General features: G+C 44.4%; 1 protein-coding gene across 3 annotated transcripts in view; it reads right to left on the bottom strand.

Annotated features, from left to right (window-relative positions):
- The window catches only part of BACH2 (BTB domain and CNC homolog 2), a 184,241-nt gene that overhangs the window by 3,972 nt on the left and 154,333 nt on the right, over positions 1–25,936 (bottom strand). For all 3 annotated transcript variants that reach the window (XM_066179550.1, XM_066179551.1, XM_066179552.1), the window contains 2 exons: positions 11,664–13,208; positions 2,292–2,498 (listed from right to left, as the gene is read on the bottom strand). In XM_066179550.1, coding sequence (XP_066035647.1) covers positions 2,292–2,498; positions 11,664–13,208 — 1,752 coding nt within the window. The remainder of the gene's footprint in view (positions 1–2,291; positions 2,499–11,663; positions 13,209–25,936) is intronic.

Below are 25,936 nucleotides of genomic sequence, written 5' to 3'. Positions count from 1 at the left end.
CTAACTGCTAAAATATTGATAAATCTATCAAGAAAGCATAAAAATAATAAAAAAATAAACAGATGCTCAAGTACATCTTGAGATGATGAATTATGGAGGAGAATATGCTGCGAGTTTGCAGGGAAAAAAGGGAATGTGAGTGGGTAGATGAATGAGAGAAAGCAGGCAAAAAAATTACCTATCAAACTCTGAGGATACAACCATTTCACTCACTGTCTGCTGTGAAACCATCTGTGTCAAGAAGATGGGTGACTTACAGCAAGTAACTACAGGGGGAAAAGGGGTCTTTCATAAAAAAGACCCAGCCAAGTGAAAATCCCTTATACCACAGCGTCATTATGTAATTCATGAGATTGGAAACTACTGATCTCAAAGTGGACAGAAGATAATAAAGGAATTTCCAGTGGTCACGTGTTGTGCGTTATTCTTTTCCCTGTCTTCCAGCTCAGGGGGCTGGGTACATGGAGAACAACTGGTCTTACTATTGAGTAAGACTGAGGCAAAGAAGGCATTAAGTACTTCAGCCTTTTCCTCTTTCTTTGTTGCAATGTTTTTCCTGTATTCAATAAAGGATGGAGATTCTCCTTGGCCTGCCTTTTGTTGCTTGTCTGCTTATAAAAACATCTTTTATTGTCATTTACAGCAGTAGTCAGATTAAGTTCTAGTTGGATTTTTGCCCTTCTAATTCTCTTGCTGCGTAACTTCATGATATCCTTGTAGTCCTCTTGAGTTGCTGCCCCTTCTTCTAAAGATAATAAACTCAATTTTTCCCTTGAATTCCAGCCAAAAAACTCACTGTTCAGCCAGGCTGGTCTTCTCCATTGTCTCATATTTTGGCACATGGGATCAGCCTGCTCCTGTGCCTGCAAGATTTGCTTCTTGAAGAATGTCCAGCCTTCCTGGACTCTCCTGCCCTTCAGTACTGCCACCTAAGGAATTTTCCCAACCAGTCTCCTAAACAGGCCAAAGTCTGAATTCCTGGAATTCCTAGGTGGCAGTTCTGCTGACCTTCCTACTTAGTTCTCCAACAACCAAAAAAACTCTTATCATTTTGTGATCACTGTGCCCAAGAAGGCATCCAGCCATCACTTCACCCACCAGCCCTTCCCTGTTTGCAAACAGGTCCAGTGGGGTGCCTTCCCTACTTGGGGCACTCACTGCGTATTGCCACATATTCAAGTCCCGCTCTGCTAAACAGAAACATCAACTTTTTTGGGGAAAGAATCCCGCACCTCAAATGGTTTTTGATTCCTCAAACTGAGCAGGGATCACGTCCACAAGGCCACCCATATGCCTTTCATTCATTCCCCTGAGATGTGTGTTTGTGCTGGGGAGAGGACTTAAAATTTTTGTTTTGCCTATCTACAGTTTACTACATCAGACAACAGCAGCAATGTCACAGGATTCCATGTAATCAATTAATTCAAACTAATTTTCAAGTGAAGGCTAGAGGTATAAGGTTGAATCAACCCTGCTGCTAGCCCAGCACCAGCGTGCTGCTCCTTAGGCTCTGGGGAGTGAGAGATAGGAACTCCTCCCCATCACCAGCTCAGCGCAGAGGGACATTCATGTGCAGCTAAGACTGGATCTGCTTCTTCTGACAACCTGATGAGAATCCATCCACTCTTTCACTGTGCAGAACCTCTGACTCACCCTGTGCACACTGTGCATTATACTCAGCGCAGGAAGCAGTTGCTCACTATTTTGTTTATCTTTGTTGTGTCGTTTGTTTTGCATCAGTGGAGCACTACTCTGAACAATGTTTTGATTTTTCTTTTTTTCCCCCCAGGGCTTCAGCAGCACAGCATCTGAAGACTTCACAAGCCTTGACAATTGAAGCCTCCCAACCAGCTTGTGAGGTCAGTGTCACCTCCCTGTTACAGACAGGAAGCAGACAGGCACAGGCAGCAAGTGAGTAACCCAAAGTCATGCGGCTTTCTGCCATTTGTGAGGTGATGGTAACTCAGCTTCTTCCAAGAGATCCCTGCCTCCTTCACACTATGTTTCCTACAGCTTGAGTAGAGAACAAAGCAAAATGAAGCACAACAAACCCCACCTGAGGTGTCTGTACCACGGCTGAAAGTGAGAGGAATTTTCTGAGCAGCCACTTGGCCTTGCTCCAGTCACCTCACTCCCTTACATTAAAATGTGATGGCACTCTCCTCTGTGCATTCTGCTCATGCATGTACAAACTGACTGAACCCACTGAAATCTGGACTCCAATTGCTGTTGGTGCCCTGCAGGCTACAGTGTGAGGGTGAGCTGGGCTGCAACGAGGGCACAGAACTCACCAACTTGCGGATTTCACATTCGAGGTTCTGAATACAGTCCAGTTTCCTCTTGCGGCAGCGCTGAGCTGCAATCCGGTTCTTGCTGCGCCGGCGGACATCATGGATGAACTCGAGCTGCTCTGAGGTTAGCTTGTGCATCTTTATCATCATCTGGAAATCATTCCTTGGAAGATCTGTGATTTGATCAACAGGAAAAGGAAGCTTCACCTAAAACAAACAAACACAAGACAAAGAGTCATATTTTGCTTGCTCAATGCAAGCTGAACAACAGTGAGCTTAAGGAAGATTATCTTTGCTGCCACCCCCTCAATAAACAACAAACCAAGTTTTACATTGAGCAAGTTCTTCCCTTGTGGCACATTGTGGAGGTCCAGATGGTAAGGATAAGATGACAGTCGTACTTAAATCAGCAACACATATGAATCCCAGATAAAAATTTAATCTTTCTACAAAGCCCTAATAAATTATCTCATTGCATTAAAAGAAGGTTCTGTCCACTAAGAGACACGGCCTTTTGGAAAGAGTGAAGTACCTTGCTGCTATTAAATTCAAACTAGTTTCAAGGAAGGGGCTATTACCACAGCAGGAAACATGTCTCTCCTTGGACTACAGGACCGAAAGTTTGATTAAGTATGAGGTTAAAAATACAACCTGACACCTCAAGTGGATGAAAAATACTGTATTGCAATTAGAAAAGGTCACCTAATCAGCATTTCAACTGAGCAGTACACTATGTAAGAAGAAAGGGTCAGGAGTGGGATGCAACAGATCCTATCCTGCTAAAAAACATACATTTTAAAAAACCCCAAACTATATATGTTGACACTCTAATATTCTTGCGGATGAAAGAGCACTGAAATTGTACTTCTTGAAAAGATCAGGGTCTGACCTCAAGAATCCTAGCAATTATGAATTAAAGCAGAGCAAAACACAAAGCTCACAGCAGTCTGAAGCAATGAACACACACTGTGTCAAAAGCTGGAGAATGGTGGATGTGCTCAAAGCCTTTTAGTTTTTTTGCCCCAAATCAATCAGCTTACTCAAATCAAAGTAAGCACCTCTCCTTAGAAACTTTGCTTCATTTAGAGCCTCAGATTGATAACTATAAAAAAACCTGATGTTTTTATAAAAAACTGTTGTATTTGGCGGTCAAATAAGAATCAGCTGACAAAGCTGAAGGAGATGCAGAGTAATTAAATTGACCCCTTCTATTTTTGAGTCATACCCACACTGCCCAAAAGATGGCAGTAAATATTTATGTTTCTGTCCCTATTTGGTACAATCGAACCTCTGGAACAAGGAGATTATTTTGCACACAGGCTATCAAAGAAGGTAAGTTGCTCCACCCAAATGAAGGATTAGGGTCGAAAACATTCCGTTGATACTTAAAACATTTATTGTCTTCAAACGGTGCACTTAAAAATTAATAAGCAAAGTAACAACACGGATTAGAATTTGCCTTTTTCACAGAGCTGAGTTGTTCAAAGCAGAACAGTTTGCTGAGGACACACATCCACCAACACAAAGCGGTGGCCTCTGGCATCGACAGTCATGGACCCTCACCAGGCCCCCAAACCTGTCAGGAACCAGCTCCTCATCTTGTTTATGGGTGTTCTTGGGTGTTTTCCTGTACCCTTCTAACGTTGCACTGTGCATCGCCAAGCCTGGGGTACGTGAAGTTCTGTGCAAACATCAGATGGCTTCATGCCCTGAATGTTCATTCATGCCCCTCTGCCCCACGTGTCCAGGCACTGCTTCATAACACGCTACTTGACAGGCCAATTTAAAGCAGCAAGGAATGCCAAACACTGCCCAAACCCTCCCAAATTCTTGCTTGTACACACAAAGGCTGACCTTAGGCACAGTGATGTGAATGACCTTGCTTACGGACTGCCAGTTAATGACACGAAACCTGTTTGATTTCCCCTCCTGAGCCTTTGGATGGTCAACATAAACTCAGTGTCACCTGCTTTTCTCTCAAGCTTCAAGCAGGGTCTGAAAATGAAAACAGCCGGTGTTTTCCTCTGGAAGACACCACAGTTTCACTGCAAAACCAGCCCTTTCACGTTCACAGTTTTTCCTCATTTTCTTACAACCAAAATGGAAAACAATGTTAACTTTATTTCTCCCTACCTCTCCCTTTCAAAACATATTTACTTGCAAGGAGGACATGTGCCTGCAGCTGGAATGGGAATGAAAGAGAAGCAATTTAAATATGTCAGGTAGAAGTTGCTGAAGGGAAATGGGAAAATAAATAAAAACAGATTAATTAAAAAAAGGGACTGAAAATAAAACCAGCTACACAGCGGACCAGGGACTGCTATCAGTAATCCCAGCATAATCCCACTTCTGTCACAGGCAGCACTGCACAGGATTAAAAATGTGAAAAGGAAAGTGGAAGTGAGTCAGACTCATTTCCTTCACCATTCACAGCATTTTTATTGCCTGTCTCCCTCTTCGAAATCAGCTGTCAACTGAAAAAAAAATACCAACCCACCGAGTTTTTGGCACGGACACAGTGAGTAACTGCACCGGGGTGTTGCTGCAGTGAGAGGCTAAAGTGTTTTACATCTGCACAGGGCAAGACTCTCAGCTGCTATTTATCATAACAGAGTGGTGAGTCATTTTGCTAGAGCCTGCAAGTGTGCAGTGGGTGGGATTCATGTGACTCACCCAGAGCCGCCTGAAATGATGGGCTGGGACTACCTAATGTCCTGGTCCCCTCAGAAGGCAAGGCTGCATTGGCTTCTCCCTCCTGGCTGCAGAAGGAGTGGGCTTAAGACTCAGCAAAGATTCTACCTCTTATAGTATCTATGGGAGGCAAAAGAAACCTTACTTGAGGTGTCTGAGAAGGACAGTCAATCTTTTCTAAGATATGAAAGAAAACCCCAGCGAGTATGCTTTCTTGTAACGTTTTCTTTCTAATTACTATGATTTTTTGGTTCAAACTATTTCAAATTAAAAATTAAGTGGGATCCCTGCTCCTTCCAGGAGTTACTCCAGCCAGAGCTAACCTCACAGAGGTCCAAAATCTTCCCTTATCAGCACAATTACTCTTTCCCTGCATTTTTACACAGGCAGCACAAGCTTGCTTTCCACCACACAACAAAAAAACTGGCACCTTCTACCACCACTGCAGATTCTATTGCCCCAGCTCTGGCTGAAGACAGCCAATCCACCCCGGGGAAAAAGGAAACCTGGTTACGATTTTGTGGCATTCCCCATCCCCCCCTCCCCTATTAGGATGCCAGTGTAAATGTCAATGCTTTGAGAGGCTAAGGCAGAGCAGTGATGTAGACAGACAGGGACAGCGACTGACTCAGCACATGCAAGGCCCATATATAACCAATTAATTCCTTCAAGCTTCACTAGTTAGTGCCAGCTTGGATCATATGCCAGTTACTGCTGTTCTGCTCATCTATTGTACTAGTTACTACTGCTGCTCTCCCCTCCCCCCTCTTTTTTATCTGGAATAAAGGACCGAGGACCTGCATTCACTCAGATTAAAATATATATGTCAACTCTTTGGGATTTCTCTATCCTATGGGTAATCTTAGCTTTTTTCATTCTTTCTTTATATCTTAATTAAGACCTCATCTGACCCTAGCCAAGTGCTAGTAAAGGCAATGAACTTCCTGAGTCTCACTTTAACATCAGAGTAACTAAAAGGACAAATATATTATCCATAAGAAAAAGCAACCATTATGTAGTGAGCATGGGAAGGTGGAACTCATTGTACCAGTTGGTCAGTTGCTTCAGAGCTGTAAGAAAAAAACCTGCTGCCTTAATGCCCTCAAATCCCGAAAGCCTCTGACACTTGAACTTGCTGACTCCAGCACAGGGGCTCAATCACATTAATGCCTGTTCTTTAATGCAGAAATGTGTACTTGGCTTCACACAAAAGAGCCCAAGATGTTAATGCTGTGTGTTCCAAGTATCTTCCACAGCATAAAAGTCTGTCTTCCACAAGCACTCAGGAAGAAATTCATTCCAGGACAGGAGCTGAGGTACGTCCACCTGTGTTAGGGGCTCAACTGTCTACAGGGTATTTCAGGCACCACTTCTGATCCCACAGACTAGGGACCTATTCCTGTCCTGATTTAACATGGACAAAGGCTGTCTAAGAAGCACAAAGGTAACGGGCCATACTTTGTGTAAGGAATAGCCAAGAGGCATTTTCTCATCCTGCGGTCTACTGGCACAGGTAAAGCCTTCAAGACACCTCCTTTTTCCAGGTGTCAACTACACCAAGATGGCACAGGACTGCAAAAGGGGAATGATGAGCCCAGGCAGTGAAGATCTACCATTGTGTCAACAAACCAGGGTCTAAACTGTCCCACTTCAGATCAGCAGGTTCCACTGCAGATAGTGTGCTCCATCTGACACAAGACAACTGATGGCCCTGTAGTGGCATAGGGTCCAGCCTCACCTTTTGAAGGCCATGAGACGTGTTTGGGTTGGCAAATGCTACCTGAGAGGGCACTGCTGTGGGCCTAGTGGAGGTAGCCCGGGTAACCTTTTGATTTCCCACCTGTCTCACAGAAGTGGGGGACGAGGCTAATCCCACGTCTGAGTGCTTTAACCCAGCAATCAGGAGATGTGGATGGGGTTCTCATCCTTTAGCCCATGACTCGGACTTGGATTCAGACCACATACTGCTGGTGCTTAGAATGCTGGGCTGACCTCTTCCCATTCACTGCTTGCAGTATCCCCAGCTTCCAGCCCTTCAAAGGGCCCAGCAGTATGATACTCCTGCCATTTAATAGGCTTCTCTGAGACCAGGGATAGCACAGAAACACAGACAGAAGCCACAGGTGCACTTAAGAATGGAAGATCAGGCAGTGAAATGAGACAGCATAAAGCTGCTTTTGCAGCTCAAGAACTGGAGTACTTCAAGAGCTCATGCAAGGTCTTCAGATCAGGATATAAAAGAATTGGTTGTAGTGCTCCACAGAATAATACAATGTTTAAAAGGACCCTCCTGAAATTTCAAACTCTCGGTGTTGTTGTAATCTAGCAATTCTTTGATACCAGTAGGGAGACCATTCCTACTGAAGAGAGGAAAGAAAAAAAACTCGCATGAAATTTATCTTACAAGACTGATGTTTGACAAGACACCATTTAAATAGACACTGAGAAACAATTCCCAGTGCTCTGCTGATGCCATCAGGAGAACATCTATCAGAAAACAATCTGCAGAATAAAATCAGGAAAGCTGGGGTGACTGATCATCAGATTCTGGGAGGTATCACATACCACAGCAAGTTAAAACCTTCACATGTATTTTTCTTGGTTGACCTTCTTTCCATGTAACATTCTTCACTGAGTAGGAATATTAAGCAGTGAAGCAGTCTCAGATTAGGTAACTCAGCATAGCTACAGTAGATTTCTGGTAGAGCAACTTTGGTTTACTCCTCTTTTCTGGGGCTCTGACTTGCAGTACTTTGCTAGGCACCAGCAGATGAACAGAGAAAGAGTGGCTGCCTGTCACTTAACACGGAGGGGGTTCAACTCTTGCTGAAAGTTATTTACCCTCAATATCCCCAAAGGTCTAATTGCATTAGCTTTCTCTTTATGAAAATTTCCTTTGAAAAGTGAGTTACTAACCCAGGCTGGAAATTCTTTTGAAATACAGATGAAAAGACATTGAATGCAATTCTCTAGATAGTAATAGTTCTTGGAAAACTCCACCTCTTACCTCCTCTTACCCTTGTTTATTTTTTTTCCTCAGAAAATTCACTTATCAAATTAGACTGAGCTGAGATTTCTTTTTAAGTGGTTTAGTAGTACAATCTTTTTTACAATTTTTCTAGCAGATAAAAACTCTGAAGTACTTGCTGAAGAAAAGGAATACCAAGAAAAGTAGGTAGTGCAGAAGTTTCTGTTCCTAAGTAGGTTAACAGATTGACAGACTACTTCCTTCTCAACAATTCATTATTTCAGGGCTTATTGTTTTGTTGTTGCTATTTTAAGCAGAATTGTCAGAACCTGCCTGTAAGCCCTGAACTTTAAGTCTCCTCTCTAGTATTATATCTCAGTAATTGATTTTTCACAACCTGTGGAGGCCTGAGAGAGCTGAGTGAAAAGAGCAACACAAACTATTAAATATTTCTGTGAAGTCCCAATAGCTCAAGTAACAGCCCTGTTCCTGCACCTCTGTACCATGGGTACACCCTTGCACTTGCTGCTTCTGTCAGGAAGCCTTAACAAAGGGAGATCTCAGAGGAGTCCTGGTGGCTCCAGGAAGGGAAGCAATAAGCAAGGACATCCTGGAGAAGATTCACCAGTAGTGTTCCAAGGACTGCCACTTCCTCTGACAGTTGTGACTGCCATCTGCACTCGTAATAAGACGGAGGCTCGTCACAAGGTGGGGTCACTTTCACCCCCATGGCATCATGCTGAGCCCTAGCACCCCATATCTGGCACCAAACCACTTTGGCCATGTGCTCCTGAATGGCATCTGTCTGTGGGAAAGCAGAACGCCTGAAAAAGCCAGAGAGAAGCCTTTCACCTACTTCTCACACAATCAATACCCCAGCAAATAATGTTTTGCAACATTAATTCTGGCATCGACAGCACTCTGGGAGCCAAATTAGGACCAACCAGGTCCAAATTCCAGGGGAACTGAGCAGCCCTGTGAGATAACTGACGGTCAGAGTCCACCAGGCTTATTCCCATCAGGCCATCCCACCCCAATGAAAGCTGACCTGCAGCCGAAGAACCTGCATGGCCACTCTCCAGAAGGGCAAGCATGTCACTCCCAGATATCTTATCAGACGTCTGCTTTTTGAATAGAGGCCCAGACAACGCTGTGTGTTCTCATATGGAGGGGAAAAGGGACCTGTCTGTGAAGTCAGCAGGACAGGAGGGCAAAACAACAATTTCAGGAATGGAGAAAGATTCCCATGCAGCTTGCAGACAGGTAGAGAACAGAAAGCTGTCCATTTCAGGCAGTTGTGAGTCTCTCCTGGTGTTTTATTCACAGCCAAACTGCTAAAAGCAGGTAGAGCAACTTATACAAGAACTTCTGCTGCTGTTACATATTTTCTCCTGTCTGCTTTAAGACACCCTTTACTGAGGTTTCCACAGCAGCAGGTCTTGCAGGATTGCAGGATACACACCACAAGTCACTGTATTAATACAGTATTGTTTAATGAGGCTGCAAAGTCAGTTCTGCTACAGGTAACAACCTTCCAAAGATCAATTTTTAAACAAAATCTCTACCAAAGCACTGTTGGTGTCATCTGTTTACCCTCAGCCTGCTCAGGATAGTGCAGTGCAACCTCATGGAGCATTAATTTCCTCACCACATTTTTAATGCCTAGAAGTCCTAATCAAACTACCCTGAGTTAAAAAAAAAAAGAAAAAAAAAGAAAAAAAAGAAAAAAAAGAAGAAAAAAAAAAGAGCGCCTTATCAGCAGTCCCAGGGAGAAAACTTGCTCAGCACAGTTCAGAAAATTTTTCCCAGAGAAAACCAGCAGCAAAACCAGGAGTGGAGCAAATCTTTCCTAGCACTGTCTCAGAGCCAGATGTCTGCCTGGCAGCAGTACATCCAGATGGCCTCCCATAGCCATGTTTACTCCTTGTGTGTCCCTCCTCTCATCCATGGTCTCTTTCCTGCACATATTCACATACCTTTTTTCTAGGTAACCAAACCAGTCCCCTGTAACCTTCTAATTTCACTCTTCCAGGCTCATTTTTGCTGCAGCATATTTCCACACAATTAGGTAATTATGACAGCTAATTAATTATCAAACCTCAAAAGGCTAACCTCTGCCCTCTGCACTGCCTCATGCTGAGCAAGCAGCACACATGGGTGGAAATGGATGGTCCCTGGTCCCCACTGCCCTCTGCCCCTCGTAAAGGCAGGATTTCACTGAGTAACCCAGCTATGGCCAAACAGAGCTGCTGTAGGGCTTCCCAAATGAGATCTCCTGCACAGTATCCCAGACAGCTTCCCAAAGAGACTGTCCCTTCTGCACTGTCCCCTACTAATGACATGAGAACAAAGAAGAACTGTCCTCTCAGAATCACTGGTCCCGTGTGACCAGGGATTAGGACATCAGAGGCTCCCCAGGCTCTTCATCCCTTTCTTAAAGCTAAGTAGCCAACTAAAGGAAGCACCCACATCTGTCTGAAAAATAAAGCCTGGGACGTAGCTGGAATAAAAACTGAGGGATAGAATAAAGTTCACTCTTTTCATCCCCACTCCTTAACTAAGCCCACATGGTTCTGAACTGGGTGCTCTCAGCACATGAACCCTTCAAAGCTGCACTTGCACTTGCTCTCCACACTGAAGCACAAGCTCTCAGTGGAGTTCCTCAGCATTACTAGAGGAACCTAATACGTGATTTCACCCAGATGTTCTCTGGATCATGCAGATTCCTAATGAAACTCTGTGAATAAACATCCAGTCTTTTCCACTTTCTGGGCTCCACAACACATTTCCTTGATTTAAGTCTGCCCTCAAACTAGTGACTTCACACAGACAGGTTATTTGGTCATGGTTAGCCATTTATCACTGCTGTGTCTTCAGCTGGCCCATCTCTAGTTTTAGAGAGAGCCCCTTTTTCTCCTACCTCTCTTGGGAGAACTATATGGAAATTGACAGCTTGCCCTTCAGCCCCAGATCATTCTCTTGTCATTCCCTTAACAATCCTGGAAATTAAAGGATAACCTCTCTAAAACCATTTGTGCCATGACTGCTACAGCTCACCACCAAACAGAATGTTACAGGCAGGGAACATGATCCCAAGTCATCACATAATAGAGGCAAAACCCAGTACCTGAACGTGAAACACACACACACACACACACACACACACACGTGCAAAGATGACTTGAATGCCATTCCCACAGCACAGGGTGGCCAGCTATGCAATTGTTTGCGTAATTTCACACCCCTGCTGGCAACATGCAGCCTGCCTCCTCGAGCAGGCTGCCCGACCCTTGGTGTCAGGAAAGGCACAGCTTGGGGTTGCTCAAACACATCTGCAGCAGTAACAAGTGGAGCTGGAACGCCCTCAGCAAATTAAGGAGCAGAGCTTGGTGCCACAGAAGTGGGTGAGAGAGGGAGGAAGACAGGACACTGCTGGCAGACTCCTAAGCACATCAATGCACTCTCATCATTCAGCAGTTTGCTGTTTTCCCACACCCAAATTTTTAGAAGGGCCGAACGTCTCGGAGGTCAAGCAGACCTATTAATGTGAAGTCAACCATGTGCACTCAGGTGACGAGGGAATAACCAGAAGTTACTCTTTGCCTCTATAAACAAAGAAAGAGCTGGGGAAATGCAAAGTCAGTTGAGAGAATCAAGGAGCAATTAATTGGGTCATAACAACTGTGATATATGTACTTATCTTAAATCCCTACCTCATGTCCTCTGTCTTGCACAGGACATGATTCACTGTCTGCTTCTGAGAATGACCCAGACTCATCGCTGGAGTTTGTTCCATAGGATGGCTCACATTTAATCTGGGCTCGGACTGGGTTGTACAATCCATCCCCCACCACGCCGGGCTCCTGGTGCTCGGGCGCCAGGAATCGGGGGCCTTGGGAGCACGGGGAAGAGGAGAGCTCACAAAGACGCAGGCTGCAGGGAGAGCCGCCGCTGCCGTCCTCCGCGTACGAGTAGGAAGAGCATGAGCTGGAGGTCCTGGTTCTGGTTTCCAGAGGAGGAGAGCGAGGGCAAACTTTAATTGGCACTGGACAGCTGGTGTTCGGCCGCATCCTTCCCGGCAAGTGATCAGCTGTCAGCCCGCTGTGCGAATAGGTCTGAGAGCTGGGGAGAGACTGGCTACCGCCGGCCCACAGACCCTTTGGCACAGCCTCAGTGAAGTCTTTGTCCAAGCTGCTCACACCAGAGTATGAATGCACCGAAGTGTTTACTTGGTCACAAGCATTTGAAGAGAATATAACACTCCTCCTGTCCAGTTCCCCTTCTTGCTTACAAAGAGTTTCAAAGCCGGGCCCCCTGAGTGGTGATCCCACTGTGAAGTTGGAAGCATCCTTCTGCATGGCATGGGACTGTCCATAGTTCCCTGTGAAAGGGACATAATCAGTTTTGTGGTCACCCTGAGTTGTCCCTTTTTCAAAAGGGCATGCTGGACTCCTGCCAAAGTGCTGTTGGGAAGTGCTGGGGAAGCCAACCAAATCTATGCTTTTTGTTCTGTTGAAGAAAGACCGCAAGCAAGAAGGAGAAGACCCACTTTTTGGCCTGTCAACACAAGTGGGGCTTGGTTGTTTCCTGTCCATTTCAACATCCCCTTCTTTATCCCTGATGTCAGGTTCATCTCCAGACAGGCAAAGTGTGATGCTTTCTTCATCGTTCTCTTCATTCTGAGGCTCACTTTTTATCTGCCCCATAGCAAGTCCTGATTTGAGGCCATTTCCAGAGCTCTCTTCACTGAATGTGCTTGCAAAACCTGAGGTACTGATGTGTGATGTGTTGTAGACATTCTTGGTACAAGCAAGCTGGTATTTCTTGTATCTGGGGTACCGTGTTACTGCATCTTTATCCAAATTGTCTTTGCTATCTCTCAGCATGTCAGAGTCAGGCAGCATCCCTTCGCCTTTGTCTGCTCCCGCAACAGTGGTTTCAAAATTGAAGGGTTCTTGGTGCATCCTCTCCCTTGGGCAAGATATTTTTGACGTCTCTGATTCCATTGTCTCTTCCTCATCTCCATCGGAGTTCTCCTCATCGTGCATGCGCTGACAGGTGGTATCTTTCTTGCACAGGAACAGGCCATCTTCGTTGTTCAGCAGTTGTGTCTGGAGGAAGCTGAAGCAGGAGTCCTCCAGGTTGTGCATGCGCAGGAACTCAGCACAGTGGATGACCTCCTGGATGTTTTCCCTGCTGAGTAACAGCTTAGCAGTGTAGGCAAACTGTAACAATGGACCAAAACCCCTGACGGTGACCTGCAAAAAGAGAAAGGGAAATTGCCAGCGTTACCATCAGCTCTTGCTATCACCCCAAGTCCTTCATCGTGTGTTTAGATGAAGTAACAGATCTGGCATTCAGAAATGAACACTGCTCAGCACCAGCTGTTCTTCTGTCACACCACCAATGATGCTACATCCAGGAACTAGCACTGCTCCCTTTACGCTGCTCCTGTACATCACTGTACCGGTTGAACTGAGCACGGTCTGGCCCGAGTATCTTGAAGACCTATGAACTAAGTCTCTGCCCTAATAAAATACTGATAAAACTAACCTGGACACCAAGTCTTACATGGACTTCATTTGAACTGTGCTACAGCACCCAACCATGAAAGCACCAACTCAATTTTGATTCTTCTGGTCTGGTGGAAGGTCCAATGAACAGTGGTTTCAAGCTTAAGATACCACTTAAATCCAAAAAGTGTTTAGGGAAGGAAACAGTATTATAGCAAAATTCAACAGAGAGCATCTTTTTGCCTCTTTCAAAAGCAAACCATTTCCTTTTTTTCTTCTCAACTTTTTTTCAAAGCCATTGCTGAATACATAATGGGCAAGTACAGACTGCGTAACTTTTCTCCATCCCATGGAGATTATTCCCCTCATACTGTTCCTGATTTTAGTGAGCCTGAGGTACAGCTAACTGAAAAGAAATTAATATTTATAGTTCAAATGATGAAAATTATTCTGAGTCCCACCTCAGTACTTAATTTCCAACCATTTTCTTTATAGAAAGAGTAAAAACTGTTTCCAGGAGAGTGATCTCCAGTCAGCTGTTCCAGGTCTGACTTACACACTGATACTCATCTTGTTTTCTTTCCATACCATCTATGTTTTACATTAATATACCATATATTAAAAAATACACACTTCCCCCCCCCCCCATTTTTACAGCTTTATCTTTACATACAGCTATCAAAAAAGTTGCTAAGCCACACAGTAAACTATAGATACTGCCTATTTTTGACAAAAATACTTTGACTGCCTCTAACTTCTGTTAAATTTCTTCTCCCAATGGTTATGAAACAAAGGGATTGGTAAAATTATTCTCCATGAAGCAGCAAGAGGCTGCTTCAGAACCAGCACTCACCATCAAGGATTAAAGTTTCTGCACAAGAAAATTCAGTGGTTTGGCCACAAGGCTGAGATTTGGAAGACCACAACTCAATTTCCCATTGTACCAACCACCCACCCACTACACGACCCTGGTAAGTCCCTTCAGTCTCAATTCAGTGAGATACCTTCCTGCCTTTCTTGCAAATAGCACTCATTTATCTGTGTTCCCTGTGTTCTGCATACCAGGCAAAGGCCTCTAGATGGGATTCAGCACAGCCAACACCTTCATGCCTGTGTGAGGTTGGGATGCACAGCCTGCAACCTCCCTCCGGATGCAGATATCTCTGGTAGGCACCCCCAGCTCAGTTTCTTCTTTTAAAACAAACAAGAAGAGGAAGCACTGCTGTCTCCTCTTTTTTTTTGCAAAATGGCCTAAAGACAGGAGGGGAACCTAGAAAGTAGGAGACCAGGTTCTTTCCCCAGGCTGTGAGGATTGAAACTCCCATTTCTCAGCTCCTCAGAAGGGTATGTTTGGTACGGTATGGGATACCCTGAAGGTGAGTTGCTTTTTACTATTCTTCCAACTGAATTCATGCCACTGAGCAAAGAAGCTGCTCAAAAGGCTGGTGAGCCATCAGGCCATGAATTTGCAAAGGTCTAATTCGTGACTAGAGTGTATTTGAGTGAATAATTTGGTTCACCTCAATGAAAAGCCTACAAAGCCCTATACTGCCTCAGGACCAGTAGTAGAGTTCACAGATTTTTATAGAAAATCCTAACTTCCAGAAACAAGCCTTCATTATTCATAGATCTGTATTTATGATGGTGGATTATGAAGACACCAGAAGTGGTGTAGATTTTGATGGGGAGAAAAATATTTTAAAACACCTCGAAAATTGCTCCCAATAGCTATTTCATCCATAGTATTACTGCTCTATCTGCTATTTTAAGAAGCAGTGCATTTTCATGCACATACTTACACACTTGCACATTCCTGTTTTACAATACGCCTCTGGTACAGAATTGCCAAGATTTACAGCTGGCTATTAAATGAATCTCTGCTTTATCAGTGTTACACTTTCTGCCTATTTGTTAGATTATCAGCTCACTAAAGGCCTATCTGCATTTTATCTATGCAGCATGATTAACAAAATTGCTCAGGAACTTAATGAGCTACTTGTAGGCTGATGGTAAGATCTTCAGTGGGGGGGCTTACATATTGCTGCATATCTTGTAAGCTCGGCAGCAGCATAGGTCTGCAGGGACTCTGGAGCACAAACACAACTCTCCTGGCAGTGGTGTCACTTGGCCACTAGGTGGAACGGCTGGAAAGCAAATTAAAATAATTTTCTGTGCCAGGCCAGGGTTTCACCTACCTGCCTGCCTGCCGCCCCAGCACAGGCACTCTGCACAGCCTCGGGCTGACTCATACAACCGCACAGCAAGGCTGTCTCCCACGCTGACACTGGCTTTTGCTCCAGGTAAATCACCACGATAACAAACAGCAGCAAGGCAGCTGTTAGAGCTGCTCTGCGCTGGATGTATCGGAAACAGAGCACGAGACTGTGCCGTGGGCTCCCCATGGTGCCCAGCGGACGCCTCATGTGAAGGATGATGAAAACTCTGAGTAAATGAGTGCCTTGACTTCCTTTGGAGATATTACCCAGTGACACAACCTTCACTCTCACAATCTTCAGATCCAAAGGGGGAAAGTTTCTTTTCAAGCACCCGGTACTTGTCATTGCCCTCAGGCAAAAATCTCTCTAGTGCCAATTCCTGAAACTGCACAAACAATAACTTTGGAAACAAACGGGTGCAAAGCTTGCTGCCAAGTGTGAAAGCCAGCGCAAGCTCTGGCGCCTGAAGCTGTCTAAATATTGATTCGGCTCCCATGGCAGGTTCCCTGCCTCGGCCCCACCAGTTTTGGGACTGCTTGCATCTGATGCATTCTGGCAGGAAGGCTCGAATCGAGCCACTGGAGCGTGACTATGAACACCACACATCGGGAAAGAAAAGGCTTTGAAGCTGCATGTACTACCACCACACAGGCATTTCTCTAGGAAGAGATAAGGACAGTCTTTTAAAATTATTTGATCTGACTGATGCATCCCAGTGAAAAAAAGTCAGTGAAAACAAGTTGATCTACGTTTGCAGAAGGAAAGAGATAATTTTGCTGCTATAATGGTCTTCATTTACACGTGAGAGACCTTTGTTGGATGGGTAGAATCCATGCCAACAACAATCCCAGGGGTTTTTTTTTTCTCTATTGAAAATAAGATAGCCAAGAGTTGTCTGCTTTTAAACTTTATTTTCTGTGTAAATTAATGCTTAAGCAGGCAGGTCAGTTTGTGGGAATCTCCACTGGACACCCTGTCCTAGCTCATATGCCAAGTCACTATTTCCCCGCCTTTCAATCCTTCACCTTATTCCAATTTCTACCCATTTCTATTGTTTAAATGGAATTGACTGGCTTCTAGAAAACCAGGCAGAGAAAAGGTAAAGCATACATATAAAACAACAATGCTCACACAGAGAGAAAAGCAAAGATCTTAGCTTCTTGGAGGCTTGATTTCTTTCCCTTATGTTTCAAAGCAGGGTATGAGTGGACTTCTCCTGTGTATTTGGAGCATGCCAAACAGCCCACCAAGACTAAGGATAAAGCACTTTATTTGTCTTGCTTCTGTCCCCATCTGGTCTTGTACGCAATAAAACCCCCCTAGTGCACAGAGGACAGGGGTACTGCAGCCCTACATAAGGTACCTGGCACCCCTCCTTGCTCTACAGTAATCCAAGAGACCAAGTCCACGTGCAGCTCCTGCCTCTGCTCTGCTGCCACAGGTACACTGCACTCAGTGTGCAGTAGGGAGGTCTGTGTCAATTCAGCATTGTGGCAATAACAAGCCTGACCACTGTTAAGGTGAGAGAAAACAACTTCTCCTGCCCTTTATCTGCCTCTCGTCTTTCAGACTGAGCTAGCTGAGCTGGGGGACGTGTTTTTTATGGCCATGCCCTTGTGAGTGTGTGCTATTGAGGAACCGGCTGGAAACAATGCAATGATATGATCACCATCAGGAGATGTTAATCAGCATTAGCCATATTGAATTTACCAGCAAAACACGGACAGCAGCCCGGCAGAAAATAAGCACGCAAAGTCTATTTTAGTTCAGTTTGACATGGTTTTTCTCCTAAGAGAGTCCTGGGGAGTGAGATGCTCTGGTTCGTCCTAATTGATTTAAGTGACCAGACTTCCACTACTTCCTTTGGGAGATCATTGCCAGACTCTACTTAAAACCTCCTTGTGAGGAAATATTTCCCTTGTTTTCCTCTATCATCTCTCATTATATTTCCTTGATGCATTCCGGGTAATGCTTTTTCCTTTTGAAGAAATAGTCATATTGTTGTTAGACTCTCTGCCTTTCCTTTTTCATTGGTCATTAACAAAAAACTGGCTAATTCAAGGATAAGAATATTGATCACTGTTGGATGTGTGAGTAAGAAGCTGAGAAGACAGACAGCAATAAATGCTAGTAAAGGAGGCAGCATTACAGATGCAAATAGAGCATTTTTAGCAAAGTATTCTTCTAGTTCTGGGCTTGTACTGTTCTAAAATTAGGAGGAGGGTTAGCTCACTTCCACATTGGGAACACCATCTTTTTGAAAGGGACTTCTAGGTCAGAAATTCTATTTTAAACATAGCTGTACACACACAGGCACCATGGGAGACACAGCACTGGGGGTGAACTTGCTCTGGCTCCCAGTTGTGTCCGTGCCCTCCGTTAGGGCCGATCAGGCATGCCATGGAGGCTTCCGTGCTGTTCTGAACACACGGGACGTGGCCTCGGAGCACACATAGAGCGCGGACATTTCTGCAGATGGGCCGGACTCAGTGTGTGCCGCAGAGTTCATCGGTGCACGCTCATTAGCGAGCTGCCCAGACTTCCAGATGTCTCAAAATCCCAGACAAATAGACAAAATCCTCCAATTCTGCACAGACAGTATTTCTTATGGGGGGTGGGAGGGAAGGTTATTTCCAAAGGAAACATGGATGTCTGGTAACCCCGCTCGGAATGGCATCTGTATGAAAAGCTGCATCTGGAGCAGGGAAGGTCAACCCCTGCAAAATGCCAGCAAAGTCTGACTTCAATTTAAGGAGGGGAAAAGTGATTAAGGGCAAGAAAAGATCACTGTAAACATGTAGGAATGTAAAACTTGGCAAGGCAGTATCTAAAATGGAGCAAGGGAATGTTTACAGTAATCTGATGCAAACTAACATCAAGAACAGAGAAGAACTGTCTAGTTTGCTATGGGGCGCTATTGGCACTTGCAGCGAAAAGAAATTGAAATGTAGGGACTTTTCTTCCCAAGTGTTAACCTAACAGTTAATTCAAAGCCATCTTGGAAGGCTGTCCAGGGAAAATGATGGATACTTAATGTCTGAGTACTGCAAAGGAAAACTAACAAAGCACAACCTTGTCCCGGAGAGCTGGGCTTTAATTTAGTCGACTTTTCCAGGGCTAATTTCTGTGTTAATGAGGGCACAGGGCCAATGATCTGCTAGAAAAGAGCACTAAAGTTCAACAGCAAATGCACATGCAATTGTTCCTTTCCAAATAAAGCGTACCTGGGGCACGTGCAAAGAACAAGCTCATTGGTGCTGGTGTGAGAGGGCTGAGCCCTCTCCTCCCCTCCAGGGATACAATGAAATCTGCAGAACATTAGTTGCTAAATCCTACTAAACCGGGGGTAATTCAGGCGGTGAGACCTTCAGACCCACTGAGAATGCACAAGTCCTGACAGAGCAGGGCAGGCGCATGCTATTATCTTTACACATTTGAGTAGACTTGTTAAAACTCAATAGGAGCACTGATAGGTTTTTTATGAAGCATGCCAGCTGCTTTCAGGTTAATGGTTTATATTTTTAGTATTTTGATTTTCAGGTTAAATTCATCATCAGGCACCTAAGAACAGTTAGAAACCCCTCGTCTCTAATTTCCAATCATCGATTCAATTAAGCCATTTTGTGGGGAAGGAAGAAAGGAAGGTTGAATCAAACCTTACATGCTGAATATCAAATCTCAAACTAAGAATTATTTAAAACAACTGGACAGAAAAATAGAAGAAATACAACTGTTTCTTGCAGAACTCCAAATGAATCAGTTATTCACACATTGTTTGATAGCAGGTCTACTGTGGTACCTGTTTTATTGGCCTTTCAGCATTGCTACTGCAGTCTAAAGGCACGTGTAGAGCTTTTAAATCCATCTCAGCCCTGAAGTTGCCTAATATTCCCAAGCATGTAGTCAACAATCCACCAACTTCTCACTCAGCCAGCGGGTTCCCAGCACTACAAGTTATATAATCAAACACATGCTAGAAAAATAGGAGATAAGATTAGTGACAGTTAACTGCTATTTTTTTTCCACAGCCTGAAGAAGGTCTCTGGGATTAAATATTAACTCTAATCTTATTTGCTAAAATTAGCACACAGTGTATTCTTTTTCTTCTACAGCCAATTGCAAGTATAGCACAGAAGTTATTTTCAGAGAGTAATCTGATAACCAAAATCAGTCACCAAAGCTGTTATTCCATTAAGAATTAAGAGACTTCCTGGTTATTTACTTGGTTATTTTTACCTGGGGTGGTGAAGCCTGGGTTTTCTCGTAGCTTGAGCTTATTTGGTTTTGGAAAACTCTCTGAAAGATTTAAGTATATTACTAGGTTTAAACAGGTCAGTCACATGTGCAAAACCAACAGTGTTAGAGATCACGGTTTGTTCCTATATATGCACACAGGCAGGAATTGTTTTGAAACCATGATCCTTTTACATAAGGTGGGAACATGCAGGAGGCAGGAAAAAGTCAGAAGAGATGATAAACAGCGGAGTACTTTTGTAAGGCAACACCACACCAGTATTTTACTGCATTTCCCCTCTTTAATTTAGCAGCATTTAAATGTTCTCTCACCAGCAGCTTGCAGATGTATTTCCCTTATTTATTTGCTCATAAGGCTGTGGAGTTCCTAAAATGAGTGATCAATCTTTAAAAATTCCACTCGGTGAGAAGCATTAGATGCTGGTATTTGTATTATGTAAGCTTTTAAACAACAATAGAATGTACAAGTTGCTGATGTAGAAGACCAACAAAGGGAGACCTTTGTTTCCAACCTAAAAACATTTTTTAAATTAAGTAGATACCTTGCCAGCCCCAGTTTAACATTCTGCCTCTTCTGGTAGTGCATACAAATTTTGTGCAGAAGAGTAACCTGAAGTCCAAGTGACAGTGTGGCCTCTCCCACACTGCATCACATTGCAGGGGTGGGGAGGACACCACACCATCACCATGCATTCCCTGGGCACGGATGCAGACCAGGGTAGCAGAGAAACCGGACACATAGCTCCTTCCTTTAGGAGGCCCATTACCCAATTATTAATTGCAAAAGTCCCCCTGGAAAAACTGCCATCTGCAAAGCCATACCCGGAACGATCTAAGGGGCATCCTGGTATCTTTCCAGTGCATCCTCCACAACAGCCTCTGGAGGCTGTCAGACTGAGAGCTTCAAAAAGATGCTTAACTGTCCTTAGTGGTACTTTTACAGAAGATGCCATACTGGAAGTGCGTGTCCAACTTCCAATTTTGTGCTTTCAAAAGAAAAAAACCCTACAAGTACCCTGCTCAGCCTTCCCTGCTGAAATCCCAGCTGTTGGCCAGACAACTTTACACTAGAAGCCCTGACTGTCTGTGTGAGAGTACAGGGAAGCCAAGTGACTTCTCATTCTCTTCTCCCTGGCATAATGAATGCATCCAGGGGCGGCACTTCAAAGAGCGTCCTCCCTCAGCACCCGAAAGGAAAGGAGAGACCATTACCCCCAGTGCCTGCAGAGCATTCCGGTGTGGGAGGTGTGACCGCAGGAGGTGAGATGGGGAAGAAGGAGGAGTCACTAACACTGGACTCGCCTGGAGGATGGGAAGCAATAAAGGCAAACTGTGTCCAGTGCTCCGTGAGAAGTGCGTCAGTGCTGACGGCGGGGCAAGTGGCTTGGAATTGATTGCGAAGCGCAAAGATGGCATAAACAGCCAGTGGATCGATGACCGTGTTATTGGTTATGTCAGCATTCCACCACACAGAACTCACGGGTGGAGTGTAAGGGTTGAGGCACCACATACTTAGGTCTGTCTGAATCAAATTCACTGTGGTGATGGCCCCAGCTTTTGAAGCATCCTCAAAAACCCCAGGCCTCAAGTCTGGGGCCAATAATGTCAGAGGAACCAAAGGGGAAAAGAGAATCAGAAGTTGTCTAGGAAATTAAAAAAAAATAACCTAGAGTGTAGTAAAAGTAAAAATAATCTCTGATCCAACTGCAATCCTTATTTTAATCCACAACTTCTAGTTTTATTTCCTCTCAGAGTTACTGAAGCCAAATTGAATTTCTTTCAACCTTTCAAAAGTGACACTGGTTTCAAATCAAAGCAAAGAACTTACTTTTGGAAATTGTGACAGTATCCCCGCACATTTCCAGCATCTCCGAAAATTCTGAGGAAAAAGCAATTTGTTGAATTTGCCACACCTTTTGGAAAATACACCTTTTATTGAGAAAGAAGGTAGAAATCATGGGTGTAAGCCTCAATACTTTGCTGCAGACACATTTCAGTGCAGGAAACAGCGGGCATCTTACCAAAGACTAATGAAGACACTTGGAAAACTGAAAGGCTATAGTATGGGAAGATGCAGATTCCAGCTCTTCCATAGCAGGAATGCACTGCCTGCATCACATCTTCTCTCAACATTGGTCACTGCCAGATGTACCCATTGGGCAGCCCTAGGTTTTACCATTCACAGCAGTCTTCTGAGCAAAAAGGGACATTTGCCTGCATGGCTGCCCCTCTGGGCCACAGAGAAGCTCCGTCATGAGAGGCTGGGCAGCTCAGGGAGGCAGGTCTGTGCTGCACCTCCCTCTGCCACCTCACAGCAGCACAACGCCTTTGGCAAAACAGCTCTTGGACTGGAGGGGGAAATTTCTTAAACCCCTGCAAGCAAACCTGCCATGTGATACCTGCCAGAACCCATATTTTAAAATGTCACTCAGTAACCTGTTCTGAAGTCAAATGCCATTTTATTATTTTTCCCTAACTAACTCTGTGGCTTGGGGTATGTTGTTGATGTCAGAGGTTGTCCACAGCATAACACGAACACAGAAAATTCCAAGTTATGGCCAAGAGAGTACCTGCAGGCAAGCCTACGTGAAAAGGCTTTGGGAGGAGAACTTTGGGGCTTCTAAGGTGAGACTCTGAGTGAAAGTGTTGAAAAGAAAATTAGACATGAGGATGTTTCAAAGAACTGTCTCTCTAAAGGGACAGCATGGGCACAACGTTACTCAATCAACAAAGCACATGTGAAAAACAGTGGCACTAATTAGCAGTTTAAACACTCAGGCATGAACTAGAAGAGAAAGCAAAGGGAAACATGGCTGTAATACCTGGCTGTTTCAAATACTTTTGTATTTTCCAGTGCCATGTGCATCTTAAGAAACCTGGAACACAGTAACGAAGGATGACACAAGAAGGTGGCTCAGCAGAAATGTTGCCTTTGCACCCTCCCTGGGTGCCTGTGCAAGCCACTTCCCCAAGTGGGGAACAAACAAGCAGAAATGAACAGATTTTAACTGAAAAGCATCATCAGAATTAAAGTGCAACTGTAATTTAAAATTAAAATTAGTACCACATTTTCGCAAAAGGAAAATTAAACTGACCCCAAGATTAAAAAAGAAAGAAAAACAAGAGAAAGTGTTAGCAGTAAGGGGGGGTGAGGAAGGAGTGGGAAAGCTTTCACAGATATAAATTGTGAGAGAGGAGTCTGTGAAAGATCTGTTTAAGTGCATAACATGAGCTAAAGTGGGTAGAAAAAGGGAAAACAAAAGCAGTTTCAGAACTTCTAGAATAAAGAAAGAATCCTAGAAGCCTCAAAATTACATTAGGAGATATCAAAATAGGCAGAAAATGAAGATGCGTGTAGAAATTTGCAAATTCAGAGGGTGCTTAGAGGAGTGCTTTAGAGTTTCCAAAGCTGTAATTGATATAGAAGTAAGCACAACAACACTGAAAAATTACCTAGACTTATAAATTCCCCAATACTCCTCTTTCCCAGGCATGGCAGAATGTATTTATGCACACAAACGATGTAATCGTGTATTAAATACACAGTGCATTAAACACACAGTAATTACTTTATAAAAACAAGGAGTACTTCACAGCAAGCCACCTCACTACAACCCCTACTATTATACTCCACGCCGTGTAGGAGAGGAAGAAGCAGGCTCCGTCAGATATGATTTAAAAAAGCACAAGGTTGCACTCTGAGGAAGAGCACTAACTCGGAAGACAAAGGAGCTGGAGGAGAAACAGGCTCAGGAGACAGGGCTGGGTAACATCCGAAGCAGCTCACGGATGCTCTGTCGTGGTTTCCATGGGGCTGACGACACCCACGCTCCTGTCACCATGTGCTGGCATAGCACAGCACATAAAATCACTGGCATCCTTACACTGGGGCAGCAGACAGTGCTGCCCAGCAAATACTGTAACATATTAAATCCAGAGACACTCTTGCTGGGCTGTGGATGGAAATGAATGTAAAAGGCTTTACTACTGCACTTCATGAGGTAACCAAGCAATTACAGCTATTAACTGGTAGGCTGAAACCCTGTAAAAATGACCCAGCTTCCTACAAGCATCCTATTTTTCAAAGAAAACCTGCCAAATGCTGCATTTGTTCCAGTTTTCCTTCTCCTCCCCTGCCTTGCCATTTAATTTCCGGTATTTGGATGTGCAATTCTTCTGCCATTACCTTGGTTTTGTTCTTGCATGGCTACAACAGATCTGAGTATTACGGTGGCTTTTGTTCCACTGCTTGGTGTTCACATTTCATCAATGATGTCTGCTCAGCTCAGCAATGCAGGTTTGCAAGGAGAACCAGCCACTGCTGAGCTGGCAAAGTTGGTGCCCTCCCATCCTCCACAAGGAGCAGTTAACTCTTCTCTCAGTGGCCTAAAAGGTTAACTAGGCTCTGTAAATCCCACCAGAAAGAACTGTAGGCATTTGCCTTCTTGCTGAGATTTCACGTCTGCTACGAGTAAAAGGTAAATGGCTCTTTTAGACCCTAAGGAGTGCAGGCTTAGCAGGAGTGACCCACAGTAAAGAGGTCAAAGGCAGGGAAAGATGGGAAGGTTGGGCAACAGCATCTCAGTGCAGCCACAACCTTCTGCCCAGCTCTGGGCTGTCCCCAAGGAAATGACTTTTGCCTTTCTGCTACATATATATTTTTAAGATCTACCCAGAAACCGAGGGTTAGAAAATGCCACGTACCCTAGAAGCTCCAGAAAGACTCTTCATATAGAAAAATTATGGCATTTCCAGCTTAACTTCCTCAGAGGGTAGGTGGGACTTTACAGCTATTTGTGTGTGTGTGTGTGACTACATATGCTCACGTGCACCCACGCATGCTAGTGTGAGAAAGAGACTAGATAACGTGAACGTGTGTGAAAGGGATTGAATTAGCCCCATCTGCTCCGAAAAGATCATTTTTTCCTTAGATTTCTATTGCCATCGTTTCATTGCCACACTGGAGTGATTCTAAAAGGCTACAGCTCTGGCAGCCAGGATCATTACAGCTGCTCAGATTATTAACAGCATAAATAAACTCTCAGAGACACTACTAAGAAAATATTAACTACAATTATCACTGTCTGATAAAATAACTAACAGCCAAGTGTTACTCTGCTGCCTCAGTCACCAGTGCGTATTTATGTGTGGGGTGAGCAATGAAAACCAGTTTATGTGCATACTGAAACACTCTGGAATTGGTTCTTGCTACTTTATTTTGTTTTACTAATATTTTTCTAAAGATCAAGCAGCACAGGCTGAAGCTCTGTACTCGCAGAATTCAGTGTACCCTGCCTCCTTTCCCTCAGTATATAATCCCATTAATTCCAAGTGAACCGAATGCCACGCTTGTAGCCATGCACATGTCTGTTGGAGGTGGGAGATGGGCAGTGTGCAAGCTACCAGCAGCAACTCCAAAACCTCTTGATGGATTTTTACTCTTGGGCCTTGCTGTTTTTTTCCCTAGATGAGGAGTAAGGGCCCACATGATGTCAATGTTTGCTGCACGGATACTCCTTGCCTGCATCTATTCCACTGGCCTGTACCATTTCAACTTTCTGAGCTTGTTTTTCTTCCCATTTCTCAGTGACACTCTTGAGTCCTGTTCTTTCTTGAGTGCACTGGGGAGATTCGGCTTGGTTTCTAATTAACAGAAATAATTAATTCCCTGCAAGCACTGGGGAAAAAAGTTCTTAATTGCATATAGAGCAGGACATGGGAGCAGCAGCCTCTTGTGCCCTGTCCCCAACCTGGGCTCCAGCCCCAGCAACAGTCTCCTTAGCAGTCATCTCATCTTCTTCACTGTCTGTTGTTTGCTGGAGCTCACCACAAAGAGGAGAAAGAAGTTGCTTGATCCTGAAACCACTCATTGCAGGGCAGACATGGTGCTGAAGCTCCAGCCTGGGCAGATGGTTCTCACGGCCCCAGGGCAGGAGAGGCTGCCCTCCTCCGAGTGGGACCCTGTGGGTCAGTGCCCACCCTGCCCTCTAACGCCTTCCATGT

Source organism: Chamaea fasciata, unplaced genomic scaffold (assembly GCF_029207755.1).
Source record: "Chamaea fasciata isolate MVZ Bird 193981 ecotype frontalis unplaced genomic scaffold, bChaFas1.0.hap1 SCAF_3, whole genome shotgun sequence".
NCBI classification, from domain to species: Eukaryota; Metazoa; Chordata; class Aves; order Passeriformes; family Sylviidae; genus Chamaea; species Chamaea fasciata.
The sequence above is the reverse complement of the archived record's forward strand: the minus strand, read 5'-3'. Positions and strand labels throughout refer to the sequence as shown.